A 27,087-nucleotide genomic window follows, 5' to 3' on the forward strand; every position below is an offset into this window, starting at 1 on the left:
GTCAGCTTCAAGCCAGTGACCTGGCAGTGAAAAATCCATTCTCACTCCCCTGAGCATCCATCATCTCAGATAGCCTTTTTACTCTGTAATTATTTATTTCCACTAAACTCTAAAGTACCCGATGATGCTTGGTAAGATACAGGCAATTTAACTTTTATATTTGATATTTCATCAAAATGCAGAAAACTCTTTCATGGTCAGAGCTTTTATTCTTCTGTGCACTGATCTTTGCAATTAGGACACAACTGGAGAAAATATAAAAGAAGAAATACAGTCCACTGTGTGTGAAGATACTCTGGAAAATTATTGTAATCAGAACTGATGGCAGCAGTCAGTGTTGCCAAATATTAAAAAAAGGACAAAATCTTCATTTTACAAATACAGTTAACATAATACAATCAAGTAGTCCTCTGTTATAGCCACTGCAATTTAATTATGTAGAATCTTTTTTTGATGAGCCTACCTCATCGAAAACACCCATTTTCATCAGAAAGAAGGCCAGAACTAAACAAAATCATTTTAACAGATACTTTTAGTTACGCAATTAGATAGTTGCACAGTCCTTGTCACCATACAAAGCACTTAGTTTAACAAGATATTTGACTGTTTAAATCACTCAAGATGAGAAGACTTGTATACAGCAATACACAGTTTCAGATTATAGTTTCTGCCTGCTGCCCCCAGTAATGAAATAAGGAGATAGACAGAATATTTCAAGTAGTTGAGTAAAAAACTTATCTCCTGCCAGCTCAAACATAGTTACTTACTGAACATAGAAACTTGTTCCATTGCTGTGAAAGTAGCGAGTCTTTTTCAGTCTGCATTTTACTTTCATTTTGCAAAGGATTATGAGAGAGTTGTGGTAGTGACTTCATGAGATACAATCACTCAATCGCTTTTGATTCCCTGACATACTTCAATCCTGACAGGAAAGTACAAGTGATAAATTCTTGCATTTATTTTATCTGGTTTTCTTTGGGTGATAAATTAAAAATGCTAGTGTAAAAATGTTTCTAGCTCAACATATCCTTTCCTTAGAATTGTTTCATTTGAATAGTGTCTTGATAGTATCAAATATAAAAAAGGGAGTGATGGGCCTTACAGCAGACAAATGGTTAAAAAAATAATCTGGATTCACTGCATTTGTGGGAAGAAAGTTTCAAAACCAAGACCTCCTGAAACAGAAAGGCCTCTTCTTTATATTGAGGAAACACTAGATAAGATATTCTGCTGATCTTGGGTAGATCTTCAGCAAAAGTTCAAATGAAGGTTCAATGGAGTGCCCCTTTCCTGAACACTTATGGGGGTGACAGTAATAGGAGAGAAAACTGAGCAGAGAGAAAAGTCAATAACTTGAGAGCAGAGAAGGAGTTATCATCAAAGCCAGCCTTCTGTCGTGTACTCAGATCATGATTGCTGTTACAGTCATGGGATGGTAAGTACGCAGAAAAGTTGTGAGACAGACAACGTTATCAGAAATATCCTTAAAACCTGTTGTAAAGGGAAAGAGGAGAGGGGAAGCAAAGAGAAAATACAAATAAAATGCAACCAAGGAAAACCAGGATTAGGTATGATTTTTCCTCAAAATTATTTTATTTGATACAATGCCTTGGAAACACCAAATGTCAAATTTAAAGCAATCTTTTTCCTCATTGTTCTCTTTTACTAGACTGCTCTTGATTAACAGAAATACATTTTCCTGTGGGTATTAATTAACCAGTTTGTGTTGGACAAAATACATGTTGAAATACTCTTTATCCCAGTTTTTGGGCAGCGCTGTGATTTATTCAGAATATTGGAATGGGCCTGGTAGGGTCTTTGACTCAACAGCCTTGAACGATGTATCTAAAGTTCCATCCATAGGTCTGAAAAATTCCATCTGTGCAAGATGTATATAGATGAATGAATCACCACAAGCATTTGTTACTGGCTACATCTGCTTTCAAGGTACAAATAGATCTAACTACATTGTCTAGTTGAAAAATCTGCATGAAACATGCAAAAATTGCCTGGTACAATGGTAAGTTTGAACATCTTAACTGAATGTCACCTCTGTAGCTCGCATAGTACCTTTTCTGAAAGTGAAAATCTTTCCTTCTTTCTCTCTCATGCACCATCAGTCTGTCTCACCAACCTACTTTCTCTTTCTTCTTTCTGCTCTGTGTGTGAGACCTTCTTGCCAGATATGTCCTTCTATTTAGTTTGAACTAAAGCAAGGGTAAGCTTTTCTGACGTTAAAGAAACTGGTTAGGAGTTGAGCCTAGGTGGCATACAAGTTTTATTATACAGCTTCAGCTTCTGAGACACTAGCTTTATAAAGTTTGTCAATATAAAATAATAATACAGTAGAATTTTATTTTAAGAGCAATTCATGCCTGAAGGCATGCTCTATAACTTACCGTAGGTAAGCAATGATGTTGCAATTACAAACAGAAAAGGACACAATATATTTCTTGTGACTGACACATTTATATATGCTTATGATGTGAAAATGGGATATATTGATATTGATTCTTACTTAGATACTATTTTGATATATGCTTTTATTTTACAGACATTGACCTTTATGTGATCCCATTTATGAGGGAATTATTCCACACATTCAGAGTGATACAATATTGGTCTGAATGAACACTTCCACAGTGTTCATTATTTGGCTAACTTACACAGTAATAACCCTATCTGATGTGCCATAACACTACTAAAGACGGTATAGAGTACTAGAGATAGTATAGAGACTAGAGCTTAAATATGACATAGCTTTGTTATGGAGGATGGCTTGTTAAATTGATCTTGGACGTTCTGTGAGGCTTTTAATGATTTAGTTATTTAAAATACAGAACTTTGTAAAAAAAAGGAGCAAAGAAGGCAGCAAATCATGTTCTCTATGTTTATAATAAAGAGAAACATGTAAAGAGAAACAGAAGTGTTGTAAGTGCTGAAAGAGTAGGAAGAAAAACAGGTTATCAAATCCTATTCAGTAATACAGAACACATGGGAGAATGAGAACAAGCAGATAAGTTTTATGCTGAACATATATATTAATCCTTTTATTCAGAGATTTTGTTTTGGTAACACACTTCCTTTGCATATACCAGAAAAGAAATGCCACAGTTCTATGAGAAGGATTGCGATGGAAACACAGATCAGGTAGACTGGATAGACCAAGACCTTTCTCTTACACCGAGCTTCCAAAAAGGATAGTAAATTACTTTCAGATAGAGGAAAAGTAGATCTTATTAACTTTTAAAGTAGAAGATTTCTTAAACGGGAAAAAAAGTCACAGTGACTAGGTAAGACAGAAAACAAATAAAAGGAGTTCATAAACTATTCTTTCCCTGCCCACTGTGCTCTTGCAGGAGAGGTTCTTGTTTCACATGCTGGATTCATTTCAGCAAGATAAGTAACGTTTTGAGAATTAAAGAACTGCCCCCTAGTACTCATGAAGCCAGTTTTCTTTCCATCATCCCTGGCAGATAGCTGTGTATTTGCTCTCTGTTCCTTCCAGCAAACTCTCCTTAAAGCAGAGATTCTAATTTCCTTGCTATGACACTGTGCTTGAACTAGACAGCTAAAAGGAAAGGGGACTTCTTGTCATGCTGAGCACCTTCTGTTTGTTACTCAGGTATTCAGGCACTTGCAAGATCCAATAGGCATTTATTGAACTCAGATTCTTTTAATTGATTTAAGTTGGATTTTGATTAATAATATAGAGAAGAACACCATGTAAGCAAATGAAGAAAGGGCTTTTTCATGCATGTACTCCTTCGGGATCAGGCAACTCAGTTTACAGTAGGTAAGACATCATGTGGGATGGGAATGTCTAGTCACAAGAGTCCTCTCCTCAATTGGATGAAATAATATTCCCAAATATATTGAACTCCAGAAGCTGGATAAATGTACACAAAGCTTAATCAGAAATGAATCCTAATATTAGTAAAATGGGATAAAACCATTGGTAAAGACCAGGAATCTTCATCTTGATGAAATCTAAGGGCTCTGGGCCCACAGTAAAAGAGGATGTAATACTTTACATACAGAGGAGACTAAACCTTTATGAGCTCTACAGCATACAGACAAGCATTGGGTTCTCAATTCTTTATTTTTGAAAACCCTAAACTTAGCTGTAAGTCTAGATTAATTGCAGCAGAAGGACTAGGTACAGTATCCCATACTATGGAATAAAACATCGAGCATTAGTGATGATGGAAAACAGCTTCCTTTCTATCAGCTTTTCAAAATTCTGAAGTCATCTCAGTTTTTTACTATTTGGATTTGCAAATCCTAAACCAAACCATAACCTAAGATTAATTAAAGCTGGAGAAATAAACGATACCTCTTAAAGAAACATGAGTTTTATGACATTACAGATGCCAGCTCAATTAAAATCCCTTTGAGCCCTACAGTTCACTGAAGTCAAGCACGTTCTAGACTTATATGCTATATATATTTTAAAGCTATAGATTTATAAGCTGTAAGTCTAAACCTAGTCTTTATAAAAGGACCGATGACCACAATAAAAGGGGCATATTAACTTAGTCCCAGTAGACCTATGCTTTTTCTTCTTCTTTATGACCTGAAGAATTTTGAAGACATTCAGAATATTAAATTCCATTAATCATCCTAGACTAAATTAAAACTGGGCTACCAATCCACGAACACTAGGCAAATCCATGGCTTACGCAGAGACCAACCTTATTCCTGATGTTTATGAGTACTATAGTTGCTAGGGCTCTCTACTTTTCTCTACAGTTCTTCAAACCCTAATTCTAGCTTTAGGACCAGTTTTAGAACCAGAAAGATCAGTACCTTACTACAAAACAGAACATAGTACTTTAACACCAGCCCTTCTTTTACTTCATTCAGCCCTACGTAAAACTGACGTCACCTGAGCTCTTAAAACTTTAATTTTGTGAACTCACACCATATCCGGGATTAATGGAACGTGGACAACTAATTCCAACTACTCAAAAGCAAGGAATTTTAGTTCCCAATTTTTCATCATCTTTTAGCACTATGATATATTAACATCATCTGGACTCCAACTTCTTTAGTTTTGAAAGCCCTAAGCTTCAAATTGCTAAATTTACAGCTTAAGAACCAGCTCAAGAAAACAGGAGGTTTAAGACCCAGTGGCGAGCAGATTTCTTTCACCTCTTTTTGTCCTACAGAGTGCCAAAGTCATGTTGAGTCTGGACTGGTGAGCCTGGAAATCCTGTTCCTAACTCCAGTATTAAACCTATGCTTCACAAAACCAAAATACCAGCCTACACATCTTAAAAAAATAAAAGTTTAATCACCATTATAGCCTAGCCCTTTTCTGATCTTTTCAAACACTTTAATTGTCCTTTAATTATTTAAATCTAAATTCAAGAGTTCCTCATGTTATAGGTATGAGACTGTGAACTGATGCCTTTCTGGATTTGAACTCGATAGTGCAGCACCACTAAGCACCACTCAGTAGGGAGGAGCAGACTTATCCTACCTCGTTGAGCCAGACAAGACAAAAATCCCTGCAGATCCCCATACCATCATCATTCAACCCTGGGGAATCTTGAAGATAAGTGGGACGTTTCACTTTTGTTTGGGATGCACTAGCACAAACCATTACCCTAATTTCAATCCAAACCTCAATCAAAATACCAGTACTGTCCATAATGGTGCAGCTGGTTCTGTTCCAGTTTGCTGGTATGGCATAGAGTAGGATAAATGCCATAAAAGCAAACTTAACTTATGTGACTTTTTTTTATTATGTTATGCGGACTTGAAGTAATCTATTTGGCTAGCCCTCAGCCTGAGATAGATTGGTGAAGAAAAGTGTGATGTGTGATGTCTTGTTTCTGAAGTGAAGCTAAAATGCTTCTCAAAAGTTGACACACACAGAGGTAACCTGTAAGCTCAATATGAGGCTGCCTAGCTCACTCCTGTTTAGAGAATGTATTTCTCAGTCCTGCTGCTTGAAAATAAAAAGATCACTCATTTCCAGATCGGCTGTCTCTGCCAGTTTAAAGACTCAGAAAATAACTATTCAAATATTTGGGTGTCCTCCCCTGATTAGTACCTGAAGAACTAGTTGCATCTAGAAAAATAAAATAATCTTTTAAGTCTTTTTTCTTTTTTTTTCCCCTATGGAATTGCCCCAGGTTTTCTTTACTATTGCATATCTGTGTATTTAATGCATATCCACAAATAGCTGTAGCTAGTAGGTCTAATGATTGAGTCACCTCAGTAAACTCCTCTTTAGGTTCACAGGGCATACAATGTATTGTCAAGTAGCTGAGATTGTTTAGCATTTCATTATACCGACACTGATATATGACTATTATTTTGACATTGCTGCCTTGAAAGTCTTGAAAAGCACTGTGAAAGGGTCCTAATCAAATAGTCAGTGATATTTTATACAGTAAGAATTCTCTAGGGTAAAAGAAAGTCAATAAAAATAATTAAACTATGAAAAGTTAAATATTCTTGCTCAAATTCTGGCAGATAAACAGATGCATGCAAAGGCAATCATAAAGATTTTCATGGGTTTTGCAAGAGTTTGGTTTAGGTAGAAAAATGCCAGCACTCTCTCAAATGTGTTTCATACCAACTACCCCCTTTTCCCCTCAATATAAGTGGAAAAAAAAGTGGACAGTTGTGGTTCAACCCAAGTTTGTAGTGAGTAGGCAAGAACAGCCAGAAAGGCTGAATGGTTTATTAAGGCTGAATTGTTAAGATCTGCATTTACAAGAGAGGAAAGAAAATAGGGTGGTAAAGGAATATACATCCTTGACTGCAGGCCAGGGAGAGGATGATTACCAAGTTTTTGGGAGTTGTGCTGTTTTGTTTTGCTTTCCAAGGGCTACAACTAATTGAGATGCTGGGGAGTTCTTCCTGAAGGGCTGTCATAAGACATTGGGGCCAGATGAGGAAAAGGAGAATGGCCAGAGCTGAGCTTCTACTAATCAGCCTCCTTCTCTCTGTGTAAACACGATTTAGATAGGGTACAGGTTTTGTGCTAGCTTTTTGTACTGTAGGAACTTTTATTCTTACTGAAAAACCAATGTCAGATCAGTTCATATTTAACTGACAGAGAACTTGCTTGAAACTGCGCCTGACCCCATTACTGAGAAGATATATTTGCCCTCTGCCACAGAGGCTCAATGTTTATGGGGCCTTGATTGCCCCTGAGTCACAGGCTGCCATTGTGTTCAGAAGTGCTTTTTTTGAAGCTGCACTTGGTGCAGCAATTGCAACTGTTTCACCCTCATAGAAACCAAGCCATAATTATCTTCCCCTTTGCCATCTCTGAGCCAGTGCAATTCGAAGTGCTGATTTCAATCTTTAAAGCTTTATGCAGCTGAAGTTCCTACAATTGGAAATTAACTTCTCTTTTCCAAATGGGAGCTGAGATCAGTGCAAAGTACTTGAGATATCATTCCCCATGTGCCTACCTGGGGCTGGTAGCAGGAAAATTTCTCTGGAGGACACTTGACTTTGGTATTTACTTCCGATCTATTGACTTACCCAGTTGATCTATCAGCTCCTGTTTGTTAAATATATAGCAAACAAGAGTTGGGACCTATGAGGCTAGGTTTTGAGGTAGAATAGTGAGAAGAGTGTAATGCCTTACAGGGAGATTATGATGAAGATGATTATGTGTGAATATAATTTCTGATTGTCTTATTATTTTATGACAAGAGTTCTCTAACACAATTGCTTGCTGGCAGTCTGACACCAGATTTCTATCTTAGTTTTAGGGAAATAATTCCAAAGTTGAAGGATCCATGTTTCTCTTAAAAGAAAACTATCTAATCCAGAGAACTATTTTTTTATTGACAGCTGAGCTAAAACTTGTTTCAGCTTAGCTAGTTTCATAAGAACAAGGATATGTTAGTAGATGACGGGAGCACTGAACATATTTTGCTACAATGGTTATAAGACTGGAAGTTTTTCAGAGCAGTGCATGGTGCCCTAGGCACTGAAGTGTGATTTCAAGTATTCTCTTTCGTACCTTTGCTATAGGTTAGCAAAATGTAACAGAATGTATTAATCTCCTTCAGGATAACATATCAAAAATATACCCTGGGAAGATTAATCTTTAAATGTGACAGTCAACAATGATTATAACAGCTTTATTGACACTATTTCCAAGAACAAAAATCAAAGGGCAGAGAAAACATGAAATAAAAATGGAATATTCAGTAACTATCAGAATAACTTTGTCAATGTTATTCATGATGTTAGAAACCTGTTTTAGAAGGTAAAACTATATGTATCAAGAAGACTTATGAATACACTTGCCTGGACATCCTGGCTCCAACACTTTATCTGAAGTGCCAAGCACCATTACCCACCGTTGGAGAGTGACGGCATATCCCTTTATTCTTCACCTAAAGTACTTACTGTCAGCATGGCATGTGTACAGCCAGAAATCCAGATCAGAAGCCCCTATTTTTTGGTTATCTTTACCAGCTCCTTTTGAGAGATGCTCCTGTCCCACTTCCAGAAGGTTAGCGCAATAACCACCACTACACTTCTCCAGGCAGTGAGAACTACCGTTTAGACAAAAGTTCCAACAATCTGCTGCTCTGGCCTTTCACTACTTAACTCAGCAATCAACCACAATATGGCCATGAATTTGAAAGGTAGCAAATTTTACACTCCAAAATTATGAAATATTTGCAACTGTACTGAGTAGAAGTGTGGTTTACATTTGTTTCTAGCCCTTAACTATAATTTCTTTAATGTGTTCCCCTTCTAGCTCTTTTCTGGAATGCTACTTTCAATGCAGTTTACTTTATGAAGATCACTTTGAAGCAGTTTTCACAGAAGGAAAGATCATTTGGCCCAGTGGCACTTGGATAAGGACTTAGTATAATTCCATTTAGGGTCTTCAAAAAGTAACTCTGAGATGCTAAGTAAATCAGTCAGCTGTGTCTGTTGTGGAAATCTACAAGGCCAGAGAATTTTGACTTTAAACTTTCCAGCCAGGTTCATTCAAAGTGATCATTGCCAGGCTGAATTGGCTTGTATGCACTATTTGGAAATGTACTTAGTATTTATATACTGCAGTTTGTATCTGCTCCTCCTAACACAGAATGTACTGCACGCTCGCTTGGCTGATAGATTTTAGTGGTGTATCTGATAGGAAATAATGATCCAATGTCTTCAGAAGTCAATTTGTCTTTTGGAGGAAGGCCACGACTTTAAGGTCCTTAGGGATAAATGGTGTCATAAAAGAATATTTTACCTTCTGAGAATCTCAGAGTGCTTTACAAATTTAGTGTTACACTACGTCTCTCAGGTAAATAACTTTTAAAGCAGTTTCTGTAGTTTTCCCAAAATTTTATAGACCCCACCATTCAGGAACTACTCAGGCCCCTGCTTTCAGCTGATCCCTGCCACTTCGCAGTGCCACCTCTCCTGGACCTTGTCAAGGAAGAGTAACTGTTTGGGAGTTACTTTGAATGAGGGAGAGCCACAGTATAAACGTGCCTTGCTTGGTTACGCTTTATTATTTTTGAGAAGGAGCTGCCATTTTGGTTTTTTTGAGGGGAGGGGGGTGGAAACCCTATGCTGTGCCTTGAAAAATACAGCTCCCCTGAAGAAAAGAAAAAGGGAAGGAAGAAAAAAGAAGAGGAAGAAGATGAGGAAGAAGAGGAAGAAGTGGAAAAAGAAAATAGAAAAAAAGAAAAAGTAAAAGTAAAAAAGGGAAGGGAAGGGAAGGGAAGGGAAGGGAAGGGAAGGGAAGGGAAGGGAAGGGAAGGGAAGGGAAGGGAAGGGAAGGGAAGGGAAGGGAAGGGAAGGGAAGGGAAGGGAAGGGAAGGGAGAGGGAAGAGAAGAGAAGAGAAGAGAAGAGAAGAGAAGAGAAGAGAAGAGAAGAGAAGAGAAGAGAAGAGAAGAGAAGAGAAGAGAAGAGAAGAGAAGAGAAGAGAAGAGAAGAGAAGAGAAGAGAAGAGAAGAGAAGAGAAGAGAAGAGAAGAGAAGAGAAGAGAAGAGAAGAGAAGAGAGAAGAGAAGAGAAGAGAAGAGAAGAGAAGTGCTCAGCCCACTTGGAGTCACCCGGTTATTTTAGCGGCTGTGCCCCGCAGAGGAGGAGCCGTGCGGCGGGGGAAGCGGCGTCCCGCCGAGCGGAGCGGCGCTGCGGCGCGGAGCCAGCGGGGCCCGTAACCGGCGGCGGCCGCGGAGAGCGGCCACGGAAGGGGGCCGGGGCCGGCGGCGGGTGTAGGGCTCCTCGCCTCACCTGCGGGCGGGCGGCCGCGGCCCAGGTGCGCGGCAGCGGCCCCGCGCGGAGCCGTGGCGGCGCGGAGAGGTGCGCGCTGCTGCTGCTGCTGCCGCCGCGCTCCGCTGCAGCGGTGAGGAGAGGGAGGGGGTGGTGCTGCCGGGAGCAGAGTCCGAGGGCGACGGACAGAGTGCGAAAGAAGACAGAGGGAGGGAGGGAAGGAAGGAGGGAGGGAGGGAGGCGGGGGAAGGAGGGAGGGAGGGAAGGAGGGAGGGAATCGGCGATCCGGCGCAGCTTCCCCACTCTCACTCTCTCCGCCGCTGCAACTCCTCAACTCTGCTCGTTCTTTGCCTGGACATGTCTTAAAAAGTTGGATCTGTCCCTCCCTTTCGTCTTCTTTTTTTTTTTCCTTTTTTTTTTCTTCTCCCCCCCTTCCTGCCTATTTTTCCTTCCCACCCTCGTTGAAGTTTAAAGCAGCGGATGGTTCGAAGCCGACATGCCGCGCTGTGGCGATGGGGACGGGCGCCGCGCTTGCTGCGCGCCGGGGCCGCGCTGAGCGCCGGGGCCGCGGCGGAGTTCACGCCCTAGAGGTGTGTGGGCACCGGGGCACTGCTCGCTTCTTCTCAAAAGGACAAAAAAGAAAGGGGGGGAGGAAGCGTGCGGAGATGAACTGAGCTGGAGCGGACTTCGGGAGAAGAGCGCCGAGTCCAGCTGGTCTGGTGAGTTCTTTGTTTAATGAGTTTATTATCAGCAGGGTGCTTAGAAAGATGATTCCCGTGAGAGTTTTGGTGCTCTAGTCTGTTGCGTTATTGTAAATACTCAGGTTTTCGCTTCAACCCGTAGTTTGTAACTGTGTAATACATGTATGTTTCTGTATCTATCTGTCTATCTATCTATATGCACACCGACTTTATCCAAAGCTATGCGTACCTGGGGCTGAGGGCACCCCCAGCTATACCCCAGCTACACCGCCACCTTTACGGACAGAGCGGCACGCAGGTTTCCCGACCCAACCCCCTGCAGCCGGAGCCGGGCTCGGCGCCGCGGGCTACCGGCTCGCCGCGGCTCCGCTCGCCTCGCCTCGCCTCGCCTCGGCCGAGCCCGGCCGGGCTGGCTGCCGGCGCCGTGCCCGTGCGCTGTGGCGCGGCGCCCCCTGCCCGGCCGCCGCGGAACTGCGCCGCCGCCGCCGCCGCCGCGGGGCGGCCGGTGCCCGGGCCGGGGGCTGGCGGGGCGGCCCCGGGAGGGGGCGCGGGATGGCGGGGCCGCCCGGCAGGGGAACCTGCAAGCCGGCGCCTTCGGAAGGGCTCGGTTTCCTCTGATCTGCAGCCCCGGGCGCGCGGGGCTTTGGTTACAGAAGGGCCCCCTGCGCAGCTGGCTTTATGTACTTACGTGGCTAATAAAAGAGGTGGCGGGGCTAATGCGCGGTAAATGCGCCCCCGCCGGCTTCTCGCGCCCACAGCCCGGCTTCGCCGTGAGCCCGCTGGGTCGGGATTCCCCAGGCAAACGTTTGATCGTTGTTAAGCGTGATCACTTATTAATGAGCAGGGAATCCTCCGAGGACTATTTCGGAGTATTAATCTTTAACGTCGGGCTGGCTGACAGACATCCCTTCAGCACGACTCCTGCAGGGCGCTTCCCCGCCCGAAGTCGCCCGTGCCCGTACCCGCGCCCCGGGCCGGAGGGTGGCCGCCGCGCTGCCCCGGCCGTCCCCGGCCCCGCACACGCTCCCCCCGCCGCTGCTTTTCCCGGCGCCGGGGCACGGCGCTACTCCTTAAAACGGTGGCGGGGAGCCGCCGTAGCCGTCAGTCGGTTTCGGCCTCTGCTGGGAGAGCTCCTGCGCACGGCTGTTAAGCGGCGGCTCGCCCAGCCCAGCCCAGCCAAGGGCCCGAGGCTGGGAGGCGTGAGGCCAAGCCCGCCGGCGCGGCCCGGAGGCGGCAGCCCGGCTGCCCGCGCCCCCTCCCGCTCGCCGCCCGGGGGAAGAGGGAGCGGCCGCTGAGGCGCTGCGGTCGCCGCAGGGCGGTCCTTGCTGCCACCGGCGCGAGTGGGGACCGCGGGGCTTGTCCCGGGCGCCCGCTGCTCCTCGGACGGCAGAGCCCCGCCAGCGAGGACCGCCTGTTCCCGCGGGGTCTGACGGTCTCTCTCGCCATCCCCGTAAGATATTCCTCGTAAGATAAGCAGCCTCCTGAAGTTTCTGAGTAGCTCCTCCGAGGGAGGGCTTCGCCACACGCGAAGTCGCCCGCGACCCCGGATCGGCAGCCCTCTCCCTGCCGCCCCGGCCGGGCTGGAACAGGGCGAGCGCGGCGAAGGTTGGCGGGTGCCCCCACCCCGGCCCCGCTGGCGTCCCCGTGAGCGCCGGGCCACCGGGAGGAACCGCTCGTGGTGTGCTTCGCCCTCCCCCCGCTCCGCCTCTCCGCGTTTCGTCCTTCCCCGGCGGGGCCAGGCCCCGGACGGGGAGGCGAGCCGGGGTGCGAGGGCCGCCGCCGCTCCCGCGCCCGCGGAGCGCCGCAGAAACGAGTTCCGGAGGGGCGGCCGTCCAGCGCCGCGGAGGAATACGGCGGCGGGGGGCGCCGCGGCACGAGGGGGGCGGAGGGGCACCGGCGAGGCGCGGGGCAGGCCGGCGAAGAAAGGGGGAGCGGCGCGGCGGGCATCATGCGGGGCTGGTCCCGGCCCGCGCCCCCGCCCTGCAGGCAGTGAGCCGGGGAGAGGTGAGGTGAGGCGCGGCGGGGCTGGTCCGGGCCGGGCCAGGCCAGCAGGGCGAGTTGGGAGAAGTTTCGGTGGCGGGGGAGGGCGGGCAGCGGCGGCGCGGGTCCCCTCGGGAAGTTGCGGCGCTGAGGCGAGGCCGGGAGCGCGGCGAGGCCGCCCAGAGGCGCTGGGCGAGCGGCCGCCTCGTGTTGCGGGGCCCGCGGGAAGGGGCCGCGGCGCGGCGCCGGCCCCCTCCCCCCTATCCGCCGCCGGCCCGCGGCGCCGGGCCGGGGTGGCCGCCGGGCGTCGCGGGCCCTGGCGCCCCGCTGCCCCCCCGCGGCTGGCGGCGGCCGGTGGGGCCGGAGTTGCGGCCGCCTTCCCCGGAGAGCCGGCAGGGGTTGAGCCGGCAGGTTGCTCCTAAGTTGGGTCGAGGAAAAGGGGCGGCGGTGATGTTTTCCCCTGGAGGCAAGGTGTGCTCGGGTGCGTCTGGGGGTCCATTGCAAACTTAATTCCCTGGTAAGCCGGCAGGGCGATTCGCGGCGAGTAAGTACCTCGGGGTGACTTTCTTCCTTTGTTTGCACTTCAACACCGCGTCCCTCGTTGCGTTACTCGCCGATTCCTCCGAAAGGTGAAGGGCAGGGTCCACAAGGACGCGGCGTTTAGCCACCGCTCTCTCGGAGATCGCGGCTGGACGCTTCGCCGGCTTCTGCTACTTTTTTTCTTCCTCTTTACGGCAGTTGAGACAAAACAAAGCTTTGTTTGAAAGATGCGCTTTTTAATCTCTTGGTGTCAGTAAGCGACGGTGTGTCTTACCGCTGATAATATCCCCCCGTTGTAAACTTTTTTTTGGAAACGCATTAATAAATTAACAAATGCTGCCTTCGAACAGCAAGTCGTCCTGCTCTTTAAACTACTTGCATGCAAGTTGTTCCTAGGCAGTTGTACGGGAAATATTACCTGTATTCTATCACCACCTCTGCTGTCTTTCTGCAAAAGAAAAGAATGCTGTGTAATAGATGTGTATTTCCTATTTACCTGTCTAACCATGTGGAAATATTCAGCTATTTAGCGAGTAAAATACCGTACTTAAACGCTAAAAACTATTTAATTTTAAAGTTTTTGTTTTCTTCTCTATGAAATCCTAAAATCTCACTTTTAGGAGACTGAAAGGTGAGCTTTAGTAGTCATCCCAGTAGTAGGGTAGTCTCCTGAGTTTTATAACTTAGCATGCAAAAGAACTTTATATGGCTAAGTTATCACTGCTATCAGTGCAAGTAAGCAAACGTAAAATCCCTTTATACACCCAAAGATTTACATGTTTTAATTTTGTTATGTTTGAAACTGAGTTCAAGCTCAGTAAAACTATTTTTGTCGTCCATCACAAACTTTAAGGTGCCACGTTGAATATCGATCAAACTCTTTCATTCACAGAGACTGGAGGTCTGCTTTTCCTTGCGCAACTGGTGAGTTCAATAGTAGATACACTAGTAAGTAAGTGCCGTACAGGTAAATGGTCAAAATTCTCTGTGTGAAACTTTGTTTCACTCTGGATTCAGAATCTTGGCATGCTGTTTGAATACAGCTGCTGCATTTTCCTTTTAACAGCAAAGATCTCAAAAGCATAAATCAGAGTATCTCATGAGATTAACTCATAATGTGGGGAATACAAGCATAAAACTTTCTGGAGTTTAGTCACAAGTTAAAACTGTTATGTTAATCTCTGCGACAATGTACATTTTTTGAATAACTTAACAGCTTTACTAAAGTAACATTACCATACGCTTTCATCATGTGTTGAATTTTCTGGATACCAAAACAGCCAGACACCTTCCCTCCCAGAAAAGCAAAAGACACTGTTAAGTTTTTTGTTTGGAAACTTAAGGATGTTGAAACAGCTCAACCTGTTTTTTTGGTTTTTTGTTGTTTTTTTTTTTTTTCCAGTCAGACTACATAAATAATTGCTTTTAAACAATTGAAAGAGTGGATGTAACTACAGCTAGTACAGCCCACAAAACCACACAATCTCTCATAGACTTCTACAGTAGGAACCCTCTCATGACAGTTTGGTTACTGCAGTAATAACTTTTCACAGTGCATTTGTGTCAAATGGCATCAGTTGCATATGCTGATCAAAACTGACCTTTCAAGTAAATAGGTGATGTTTTGATTGATAGAGACATTTTAGTGTTAATAACTTAACATTACGAATCAAAGAAGCTGGTGCACGTGTGGGGGGGAAACCCCCACTACATTTGTTAAAAGTTAGTGAAGATTTCAGTAGACAAGCATTGTAGAAACAGCACTAAAAACCTCTTTTAGTCCTCAGAATGCTGTCTCATGTTTCCCTAGAGCGGTGTAACAGGCCATGCTCACAGAGTCTTGTTCTGCTGATGTAAACAACGTAGCTTAATCTTAGAGTAGGTCCTTCTGGACTGAACTGGTAGATCTTGCGCGTAGAAAAGGGATAGCAATGGGACTAAGACTCATCGTGACTTGGGCTATGTGGCCTGATCTAGGTTCCTTTTCTACCTGCGACTTTTATTTGACTGCTGGGGGAGTAAATCTCTCCATGTATGCTCCCCATTACATTGTGTAGAAGATAAGCTTGTTTTGTCTGATTTTTTTGTTGGCTTGCTTGGCATTGAGATTGCCATTTGCTAAATTCTGTATTTTATGCTTAAAACTTCCAAATCTCACACTATAAACTTTGAAGTCTAAGTGCTGTAAGCATACTGCTAAGAGAAACAGTCTTTTATATGACTGCTATCTTATCCAAATCATCCTCATTTGTAAGTTACCAATTTGAGGTCTGCTAGCCCCAAAATTTTGCTTGTTTTTATACGTTTAATGTGAAGATAGTTCATATTTCTAAGTTGTGTTAGTATTTTTTCCCATATACAAATTATGTTAATAGTGTTGATGTGTTAATAAATTTGTTAACATAGTTCTACTACTTATTTACAATCTTATGTATCCCGGCACTGAATATGCATATAAATAAAAATGGCCTGGATATGCATATAAATAAAAATTATCCAAATAATAATTTCCAAATAGGAAATCAAAATTTGTTTGAAAGTAGCTTTTCAGAATAAATATGGTGTGCACTTTTAAAACTAGGGCTGTGATGTTTTGTTAAGCAAATGGCTGCATTATGTGTTGAAAATGGATGCAGAAAATCCTAAACTGGTCATATTCCAAAGATAATAAAAATTTAGGAGTTCAATGTGTAGCCTTTGGCTAAAATGTTTCTGAAATTCAGTCAATCTGGCTCACTGTAATGAGCCGTCTGAGTTTATATCTAACACATTATCACTTTATCTTAACACTTTCATACTTTCCCTTAGTAGTTCAGTGTCTTTACAACTGGCATTGTTTAATACTTTAGATATTTATCAAGATTATATTATGTTGGTTTTGGATAATCCCAGATCAACATTTTTCAGTTTCCAGTAACTCTGTAAATTATGACAAGATGGAAAAAGTGTCATGTAACAGAAATGACTAACTTATTTTTGTCTAACATGGTTAACTGTTCAGTTGAGAGATGCTCTTAAGCTCTCGACTGTGACTCAGCAAACCTTAGAAGTTGCTGCTGAGGAAGGGATTCTCTTACTGGTAGTTGCATCATCGTGTGTAATAGACTGCCTCTTGCCAGTTCTGAGCGGACTCCACTTGAAGTTATTACAGAAAAGCAGCAAAAAGTGCTTAAGGTATTATGGCACAGAAAAATATTTATGGTAATAGTAAAACACATGTGTTCAACTTCAAATTTTAATGAGGAGTTTGGATATCTTAATGCAGTCTAATGCATCATAGTGTGGTGCACGTTGTGTCTAATGTGCCTGAGATGCGAGGAGCAAATGATGAAAGATACAGGCAGGTATAATGTTTTACATAATAAATACACCACTTCAGACAGCTTGTTGCCAAATGTAAATATAGGAAGTGAGTTACGGGATGCCATAGCATCAGTGGTCAAGCTGGATTTTGGACTTCAGCATAAATTAAAAAAAAAAAAAAAATCCTGGTGTAACTGAGGAAGAAAAAAGGGAAAGATCTGATCGTTAAGTAGTTTTTTATAATAGACAGCTTCCAAATTCCAGCAAGATGGAGTAAGAGAACCTGTTTCTGTTGATTACTTAAAAATGATGTAATAATTTCTTAACATGTCTTTTAGGACAGTCTAATGGCATCTTAAATTGTTCAGAGTTTTGAAAGTATTGATATCAGTTATTTATTGCAGGGTTTTGGTTGTTGGTTGTTGGTTGGTTGGTGGTTGGTTGGTTTGGTTTTGGTTGTTTTTGTTTGTTTTGATGAAAGTGTTCATTTACTTGGCGGTATGTTAGAGGGATGAAGCCCTGGAGACCCAAGTGTCTGTTTATTCCCAGGACAAATCATAGCCTGGGAAGAGTAGTAGATAGGGGAGGAATAATATTGTTAACCCATTGAAATGGTGGCTGTTCCAAACTCTCACTCATTTGCCCTCCCAACCTTTCTTTCATCTAGCTTTAAGACCTTGTAAGTAGTGGTTTCAGCTAGTGACTTGCTTTTAAAAGCTCATTCACATTTTATTGTTCGCTCATTCACTTTTTATTGTTTGCTATGGTTATAGCTTTAATCACGTAACTTAATTGTTAGATTTGGAAAGCAGATGCGCTTTTTCTTTTTTCCTTCCAAAAGGGTACTAGGTAAGTTTTCATTACTCCTCTCTAATATTTCCTATAGTTTGTGTGGATCTGAGTCTTAGATTCTTCTCTTCTCAAAATCATTGGCTTACTAATGGCTGTGACTGAATTAGCTTCTTCTGAGGTTTTGAAGTGAACTGTTGACACAAGTAGATTAATTTGCTCTAATGCTTTCTAGTGGGCAGAGGCAGTCCATGGAATTTAAGACAATGCAATCTGTCATGTATCTACTTGAGCAGGTAGGAATTAGGGGAGAGAGAAGTAACTGTAAGAGAAAATGTGATTGGAGGAAGGAGACAACACAATGTGATACCTTTTGAGCTGAGACGAACAGAACTAGTATGAGGATAGGCACTGGGGAGAGACTGACAGCCAAAGATAGAGTGGGGACAAACTAGGGCTAAAATGTGGAAGAGAAGGTCAGGAATAATGAAAGAAGAGTATGGTTAGGAACTAGTATGAGTTGTATAACAGACTGGCCAGGGAACAAGATGCTAAAGGAGAGGTAAGGGAAGGATATTTAGGATAAATAGGGAAAGGTGAAAGAAAAGAATGTGTGCTACTTAATCAAAGTAATAAGTCAAAGCTAGACTGCTTTCTACTTGCTGGAAATGAGTTTTTCCCCCAAGATTTTGTTGAAAGCTTGGGCTTGTTGAGGAAGCATTCTGAAGCTTTGATTTGTTATCCTGTGAGACTTTAGGGAGTAAAGACTGTTACTGTAAACCCAGATGAAGAGGGTGTCCCCAAAGGTCATGTTTCTGAGGCTTCTGCCTTTCTTCCTACTGCAGTCTTGCCTGGATGTAGGCATTGGAAATGATACACTGACTTCTTCAAAAGGGAAAGCCCCTGAGGGTGTGTCTCCATGTCTGTCTTGCTGTTCCAGGCTCTTTCCCTGTAATTTCTGGTGTGTGTTTGAGAAACATGTCTTAATAGTTCCTCCAGTTATTTTGATAGATTCTTGTTCTCATAGCTCTTGGTACTAACTTGTTTCAGATCCGTTCTGAGAGGGGAATAAAGGAATAAGCCTCATTCTTTATTGGTTTTACAACTTAGTGATGCTTGATAAAAATGTTTTTTATTATATGCACTGCTGTCCACTACTCTTATAAGGGTACTCAGAGCTGGAGAGAATACAATACATACAGAACTATTCTCTGTTGATAACTTTTATAGTTCTTGGAACAGGTGCTTATAGGATACTTTGAAGAATTCATGGTAATTTCCAGCCAACTCTTGCAGTTTACTTCTACATCATTGGACATCAGCCATTTTGCAATCTAAGTGAAATGAGGGAGAAGAATTTTCTATCAGAAGACAATGTCGCATATGAAGTAGAGGACTGAAGTGAATGTTCACTACTCCAGATTAGTTCAGATCTAGTTTGCTTGCTTATAGCAGACAGCGTTGGCATATTTCTTCTAACATGTTGCTTCATGGAGTTGTTCATTTGAAGTTAACTCTGTGTGTTCCCCTTGTGTCATGGTAGTAATTCCTAGACTTTTGGTCTTGTGGATTCTTGGCATTTTTTAGGAGTTTTAATTTATCTGCTTTTCTATTACTGTAAATCATGTGGAAACTTTCTGAAAAAAAGGATGTAACCTAGATGTGTAGCTTCTAGTGTTCTCTCAAGTGTGAATTCTAAACTAAACATCAAGGTTATTTGAATAATATTTGAACAGTCATAAGTCTTTACACATCTCTCTCTTGTTTCAGGGTTTCTTTGTAATTGCTGCCATGGGAAGATACTTGACTATGATGTTGCTGCTGATGCTGCTGGTGCAGCATTTTGGAAACTGTGAAGGAAACCCAACGCCACATCATGCTTCACCAATGCAGTTTACGCAAGTACAGTATAATGCCACTGTGTATGAGAATTCTGCAGCCAAGACTTATGTTGGGCATCCAGTGAAAATGGGCATTTACATTACAAATCCACTATGGGACCTAAGATACAAGATTATTTCTGGTGACAATGAGAACTTGTTCAAAGCTGAAGAATATGTTCTTGGAAACTTTTGCTTTTTGAGAATACGGACCAAGGGAGGAAACACAGCTATCCTTAACAGAGAGGTAAAAGACCATTATATGCTGACTGTTAAAGCAGTTGAAAAAAATACAAATGCTGAAACGCGCACGAAGGTCAGGATACAGGTACTGGATACAAATGACTTGCGACCCTTGTTTTCTCCAACATCTTACAGTGTTTCTTTGCCTGAAAACACAGCAATAAGGACCAGCATCGCAAGAGTCAGTGCAACAGATGCAGATATAGGAACAAATGGAGAGTTCTACTATAGCTTTAAAGAAAGAACGGATGTGTTTGCTATACATCCAACTAGTGGAGTGGTAGTTCTAACTGGTAGACTTGACTACTCAGACACCAAGCGTTACGAGATGGAAATTCTTGCAGTGGACCGTGGGCTGAAGCTGTACGGTAGCAGTGGCATAAGCAGTATGGCAAAACTAACTGTTCACATAGAGCAAGCAAACGAATATGCCCCTGTTATTACAGCTGTTACATTGACTCCATCAGAATTGGACAAAGATCCAACTTATGCAATTGTAACTGTAGAGGACAATGATCAGGGTTCAAATGGGGAAATAGCATCACTAAATATTGTTGCAGGTGATCCGCTTCAACAGTTCAAAACAGTGAGGTCTGTTCCAGGAGGTAAAGAATACAGAATAAAATCCATTGGTCACATCGACTGGGAGAGCCACCCTTTTGGATACAACCTTACCCTTCAAGCTAAAGATAAAGGAAATCCCCCCCAGTTTTCTTCTGTAAAAGTTGTTCATGTGACATCACCGCAATTTAAGTCTGGTCCTGTCAGATTTGAAAAAGAGATATATAGAGCTGAAATAAGTGAATTTGCCCCTCCAAACACACCTGTGATAATGGTGAAAGCTCTGCCTAGTTACCCACATTTAAAATATGTATTTAAAAATACACCCGGCAAAGTAAAATTCAATTTAAACACTCACACTGGTCTTATTACCACTTCAGAACCCATAAAAGCACAATATGCATCCCATTTTGAACTTGAAGTTGTGACAAGTGACAGAAGAGCTTCTGCAAAAGTATTAATTAAGGTACTAGGCATGAACAGCAGTCCTCCTGAATTTACTCAGACATCCTATAAAGCCTCCTTTGATGAGAATGTGCCAATAGGTACGAGTGTCATGAGAGTAAGTGCAAAAGACCCTGATGAAGGGGAGAATGGTTACGTGACCTATAGCATTGCAAACCTAAATCCTTTGCCATTTGTGATTAACCATTTTAGTGGGATTATTAGTACCTCAGAAGACTTGGATTATGAATTGATGCCAAGGGTTTACAATTTAAGGATTCGAGCTTCTGATTGGGGTATACCATATCGTCGAGAAGTTGAAGTTCCTGTTACTATTATTTTAAATAACCTCAATGACAATATACCTCTGTTTGAGAAAATAAATTGTGAGGGAACAATCCCCAGGGATCTTGGTGTTGGAGAACAAATAACAACTGTATCTGCTATTGATGCTGATGAGCTCCAGTTGGTGAGATACCAAATTGAATCTGGAAATGAACTGGATTTATTTAGCCTAAATCCAAATTCTGGAGTACTTTCACTCAAACAGTCACTAACAGATGGCCTAGGTGCTAAAATGTCTTTTCACAGTTTGAAAATTACAGCTACAGATGGAGAAAACTTTGCAAAACCATTGTATATCAACATAACTGTAGCTGCTAGTCGCAAACCAGTCAACTTGCAATGTGAAGAAACTGGAGTTGCCAAAATGCTTGCAGAGAAACTCTTACAAGCAAATAAATTGCACAGTCGTGGAGAAGTTGAGGATGTTTTCTTTGACACTCACTCTGTGAATCTGCATGCACCTCAATTTAGAAGTACTCTCCCCAGTAGCATTGAGATAAGAGAAGACCAACCTGTGGGCTCCAGCATACTACTTATGAATGCTACTGATCTTGATACTGGCTTCAATGGAAAGCTAGTGTATGTTATCTCTGGAGGTAATGAAGATAGTAGTTTCATTGTTGATATGGAAAGAGGAATGCTGAAAATTTTATCTCCTCTTGACCGAGAAGTAAAAGATAAATATACTCTAAATATTACTGTCTATGATCTTGGAATACCACAGAAGTCTGCCTGGCACCTTTTAGATATAAAAGTTTTGGATGCTAATGACAACCCACCAGAGTTCCTGCAAGACAGCTATTTTGTTGAAGTGAGTGAAAACAAAGAGCCAAACAGTGAAATAATTCAAATTGAAGCTACTGATAAAGATTTGGGGGCTAACGGAGAAGTGAAATATTCTCTTCTTACAGATACAGACAAGTTTACCATTAATGCTGTGACAGGAATTGTGAAAGTTGTAGGGGTGCTGGATCGTGAAGAACAGCATGTCTATTTCTTGAAAATAGAGGCTAGGGACCAACCCACTGAAGAACCTCAATTATTTTCAACAGTTATTTTGAAAGTGTCTGTAGAAGATGTTAATGACAATCCTCCTAAGTTTATTCCTTCAAATTATCATGTGAAAATTCGAGAAGATCTTCCGGAGGGAACTATTATTATGTGGCTAGAAGCCTATGATCCTGATTTAGGCCAGTCAAGTCAAGTACGATACAGTCTTTTGGACAGTGGAGATGGCACCTTTGATGTTGACAAACTCAGTGGAGCAATACGTATTGTACAAAGACTGGATTATGAAAAGAAACAACTTTATAACTTGACTGTGCGGGCTAAGGACAAAGGAAAACCCATTTCATTGTTCTCTACGTGTTATGTTGAGGTTGAAATAGTTGATGTGAATGAAAACTTGCACCCTCCAAGGTTCTCTGTATTTGCAGATAAAGGCTTTATAAAAGAAGATGCCCCTGTTGGCTCCTCGGTAATGACAGTATCTGCTTATGATGAAGATGCAGGACGAGATGGGGAGATTAGATATTCCATCAGAGATGGATCTGGTATAGGAGTTTTTCGAATAGATGAAGAGAAAGGTAAGGTGGCTTTCTGTTATTTTTATATTCTAAATAAAATCATATGCTAGCAAAGAGATAAGAGAAGCTGCGGTGTCACAGTTGATATAGATGTTCTTGTCAACAGATCTGTCTTGACAAACAGATGTCTCCAATAATTTGTATAGTTCCATCTACCACTTTAGTGAAATTATATGTATGCATTTGATAAGTAATCTTCCTCTGTTGTACTCATTTCTATCTAGCCTACCTAAAGCCATTCTTAGATCTTAAAATCTCTGCCACCTGGAAAAAATAAGACTACTATTGATTTAAATGAAGGTCTGCCTCATATGAACACTGTTGTGTTGTGGACAGTGGGGCTGTGAAGCTAAGGCAGCAAACTGCTCTCTTGCAGGGATTTTCATGCTTTTTAATCTTAAGTGACGTCTCTGTTGCTTCATTTACTGGAAGTATGCATGGATGTGGTATTGCCATACATGCTGGTTTTGGTAGTTCTTTTAGAGTTGTTGTACATGCCTGCCTATAAGTTAGAAAGCAGTGCTTTCTTCATCAAAAGGCTTCTGTCAAAGAAAACATAGATGCAGCCTTTAAAAAAACTTGTATAAATGAAGCAGACTGAACTGTTGACTTATTTTACTAATAATGCATAAATTGACGAGGAACTGCGAGAATTATTCTAGTGTCATGTATTCAGAAGAAACATAATTATGATTTCAGTAAAATTCTAGTGCTGGTTTCTAAAATTCTAACATTTTGGTTGGACATCTGTGTAGCTACCCATTCATTTACATCTCTGATCAAGATAGAGCATTGATATTGTGCTACTATCTAAGCGGCTTAAAATAAATTGAGGAGCAATCTTGTGCAAAATTCAGCTACGAGTTATATGTAGGCAAATTATGACATATGTGATTGATATCTTATAGACAAAAAGCTTGTAACTGAGAATAAAAAATGGCAATCATATCTGATTCATCCAGTAGCCGTTTTTTGTGTTCTATATGCTTCCCACAATTGTGAATGTGGGTAATACAGACTCGCAAAGTCACTTTACTCTTCAACATTTAGGTGAACAAACTGTTACTGGCAATATTTTTTCTTCTATAGAAAGTCAGTTATTAAATTATGTAGTTTGTGGCTAAAAAAACAACTCCAGGGCTTGAAATGTAGCATTGTTTCTCTTAGCTTTGCTTTTAATGAAGCACATAGAAAATCTGTTCCATAATATTAACTAAAAATGGAGAATCGAATACTTTCCAACACTTACTAGTTTCACTTTTAGGTTTTTGTTATGTGTGCAGACTGTTAATTTGTGTATCATTATGCCTTTCTTTTGACATAAGTACATTCAAGCTTACTGTGCATTATAGTATCTTAGAATAAGTGTCTAGTTGTTCTACGGAATGAGTCTGCGTTTGCCAATTTATTCTCCAAGTGATAGATAACAGTAATGAGAATGAAAGGGTGAAGAAATATTTTTATTTTGACACCAATATGTATATGTGTACCTATTTATGTGTATGTGGACAGGTACATGTATTTTGGTGATACTACTACTGTGGCAGAATTAGTTGCCTGCGTGTGTTGCCTCTTTACTCTTTTGGCACGAGGCTAGTTTGCTTTACTGAAGAATTGATGTGAGTTTAAGTTCCTTTTAATCTGCCAGGTTTACAAAGTTGGCAGAACTTTGGGCAAAACCAGCTCCTATTTAATAATCTTGTCTAGGACAGTGGCTCTGTATTTTCAGGGTGGGGGAGAGGCATTGTCTATATTCATATCTGGTATCTAGTGTTTGCAGTTCTTCAGGAATTAAAGTAGAGGGACTTGGTGGGGGTTGAAGTGGGGTTACTTGTTTTTAGTCTTAGTGAACAAATTCCCCTTAAGACACTGGTGTGGGGAAGAATGTGTGTATTTGTGTTTGATGGGTGTGTTTTTTTCCTTCAAATGTTGATATAAAGGAACCGAGGAAAGAACATGGGCTATCTACAAGCTTGACAATGTAGCTTAAATTTTGTCTTGACTTTTTTTTTTTTTGCTAAGAAGCCATTGGAATTGTTACAGAAGGCACTCTTTATACTGCACTGTCTGAATATTTGTCATGTTTTTCAAAATGGACTGGCCTTGATACAGGGAGCAGACTGATAATTAGCCAAGAAAGCACATTAAAGAATTTGTGAAAGACGAGATCTGGCAAGCAATTCAGTAACTTTTTCAGCTTGCTAAAGGGCTCCTGACTTTACACTTGAGCTACATGTCTCTTCCAGCTGTCTTTGAAAGCATCATACTACACTTTCAGTTCAAAGATGGATAAACTGGACTTAGGAAGTTATTTGGGGTCAACACTTAACTATTCAGTGGCTAAGAGAAATCCTTTTGTGCCTTGCTTCTTAGGAATCAAGGGTAGGAATCAAGGACAACAATCACATTTGCAGAAAGATTAGATGATTGATGATGACAGAAGGATCAAATAGCTAGTTCCATGCATGGAATTTTTGCTGGTTTTTAGGTTATCTTTTACATGTTAATGGGTTTTTAATTTTACATTTCAAAAGGTAGGAAATTGTATTAGTGTTTGATATTTGTACCTGTAATTCTGGAATTTTCACAAAATAATTTAATATAACTTTGCCACTAACTTTTGAGTACTTTTTTCTAAGACTTACCTTTATTTTAGGTCAGCTGGGTGTCATAGTTTCTGTTTTCTGCAGTCCTGTCCAAACCCTTAGAAGTAAATCTATTAACAGGGAGCCCTAATATCCCATATGCCCAAACTCTGGAGTTGCTTTGATTACTTTGTTGCCTAATTCCTCTGAAGACACAGAAAAAAGTACATTAGGGGAGAATTTGGTATCAGTCATTTTTTAGTTTTCATGTAAGTATTCCTTAGCCTGAAAAGGCAATAATGGTCAGGAAAGGAGGAGAGCAAGATGACAGAAGTCTATAAAATTGCAATAGTTTCTGTACCACCTTCCTCGTATCACTTTCTGTTTTTTGCAATGCAAGAAATAGGGCACACACAGTTAACAGGTAACCAACCTAAAAGGAAGTATTTTTCACATGAAGTGTAATAAAGTCATGAAACTCATTTCCCCAGGAAGTTACAGAGATTGAAAGTATGACTAAAGAAAATAAATGGTACTAATAAGATTATTTTGAGGTTTGGCCTCATGCTATCTCTAGCTCATAAATTGTTAACTGAAAGCCAAGTGGGTAAGGGAAGGAGATCAGAGATCATTGCTCAATATATAATGATTCAGAAATATTACAGTGCATTGTGACTGTTATTGTACAGAGATAAAATTAAAATTGCATTATAAATGGAGGCTCTGGGTGTATTATAATAGTATGAGGGGAAAAATGTTAAAACAAGATTTCTGTGCAGTGAATTTATAAAACAAAGCAATGTGTTTATCCTTTAGGTATGTGTGTTCAGAAGTTGGAATTTAAGATAGCTTTTTATGTGTGAGCTAGACTGAAGTCTGCAAATTGAGATGATCAACTGGCTATATAAATTGCTTGCTAAAGCAGCTATAAAGTATTTTCCCAAATAATCTGATAAGGAGTTGAGTAGATTGGGATATTTTAATAGTAGAATGCATTGTGTTGATACAGATCCCAGTGTGCCACAAAAAAACCACATGCACCATCTAAATCCCATTAGCACTGAGCAATAGAAGTGAGATAAATCATGTCAATACCATGCTGCTACTGCCATTTAGAAAAGCTCTAAGGAATGATAGAAGCAATTGCTGGAGGAGAACCTAAAGCAGAAGCTATGTGGGACCAAGGCAATACTGAAACCTCTTTCTTCCTTGTCCCAGTTCCCATCCCAGCAGGCAAGCAGGGAAAAGGAGAATGTCTTCCTGTTTACTTTTTGGTCGTCAAATATAAGAATAGAGCATTTCCATTAAGTATTTACACTCCTCAAAGGTAGAATGAAATATGGAAGCTCTAGTATGTAAAAACTGTATTAGCAAGAACTCCTAGTACTTCTTCCAGATGTGTAGGTGAACAAGGCCATTCAGTGTTGCCCACTGGGCTGGATGTGACACTGTCATAGGAGCACCAGCACATTGTGAGCAAGTTTCCACACTGATTTTCAGTTGTAAAAGTGAGAACAGTTACTAGTATTGCTCAGTATCTGGCCTTCTCCAAAGATTTTTTTTTTTTTTTTTTGCCAAGCAGACCGCTCCTTTCCTTGAGATACCAGGGCTTCTAGTTTATTACTGAGAGGTGGTTTTTATCTTGTTTCAAGGTTGTTGTCTTTTGGTTTTGGTTTTCTTTCTAGCGCTCAAAATTTAGGTAGCTGAGGAAGCCAGCAGACTTTGGGAGTGTAGATGCCCTGTGTCATTTAGCCTAAGAAAGGTCTCATTGCAATGTTTATAGAAGATGGGAGCCCATCCTGGAAGCTGATATTCAGAAACGAAGGAAGTTTAAAGAGTCATTAATTCCCTGGTGTCCAGTTGTGGGTAACCAGTTGTGTACTAGACCGGTTGGATTTGCAACCCTTGTACACCCAGGTGCAGG

At 41.7% G+C, this 27,087-nt stretch overlaps 1 protein-coding gene across 4 annotated transcripts in view; it reads left to right on the forward strand.

Annotated features, from left to right (window-relative positions):
- Positions 1-10,508: 10,508 nt before the first annotated feature.
- The window catches only part of FAT1 (FAT atypical cadherin 1), a 115,412-nt gene continuing 98,833 nt past the window's right edge, over positions 10,509-27,087 (forward strand). For all 4 annotated transcript variants that reach the window (XR_012042475.1, XM_072861462.1, XM_072861463.1 and 1 more), the window contains exons 1-2: positions 10,509-10,925; positions 19,290-22,578. Coding sequence is in view for 3 of the 4 variants with exons in the window: in XM_072861462.1 (XP_072717563.1) it covers positions 19,311-22,578 (3,268 nt within the window). In the remaining variant the exon portion in view is untranslated. The remainder of the gene's footprint in view (positions 10,926-19,289; positions 22,579-27,087) is intronic.

This window comes from Ciconia boyciana, chromosome 5 (genome assembly GCF_034638445.1).
Source record: "Ciconia boyciana chromosome 5, ASM3463844v1, whole genome shotgun sequence".
NCBI lineage: Eukaryota > Metazoa > Chordata > Aves > Ciconiiformes > Ciconiidae > Ciconia > Ciconia boyciana.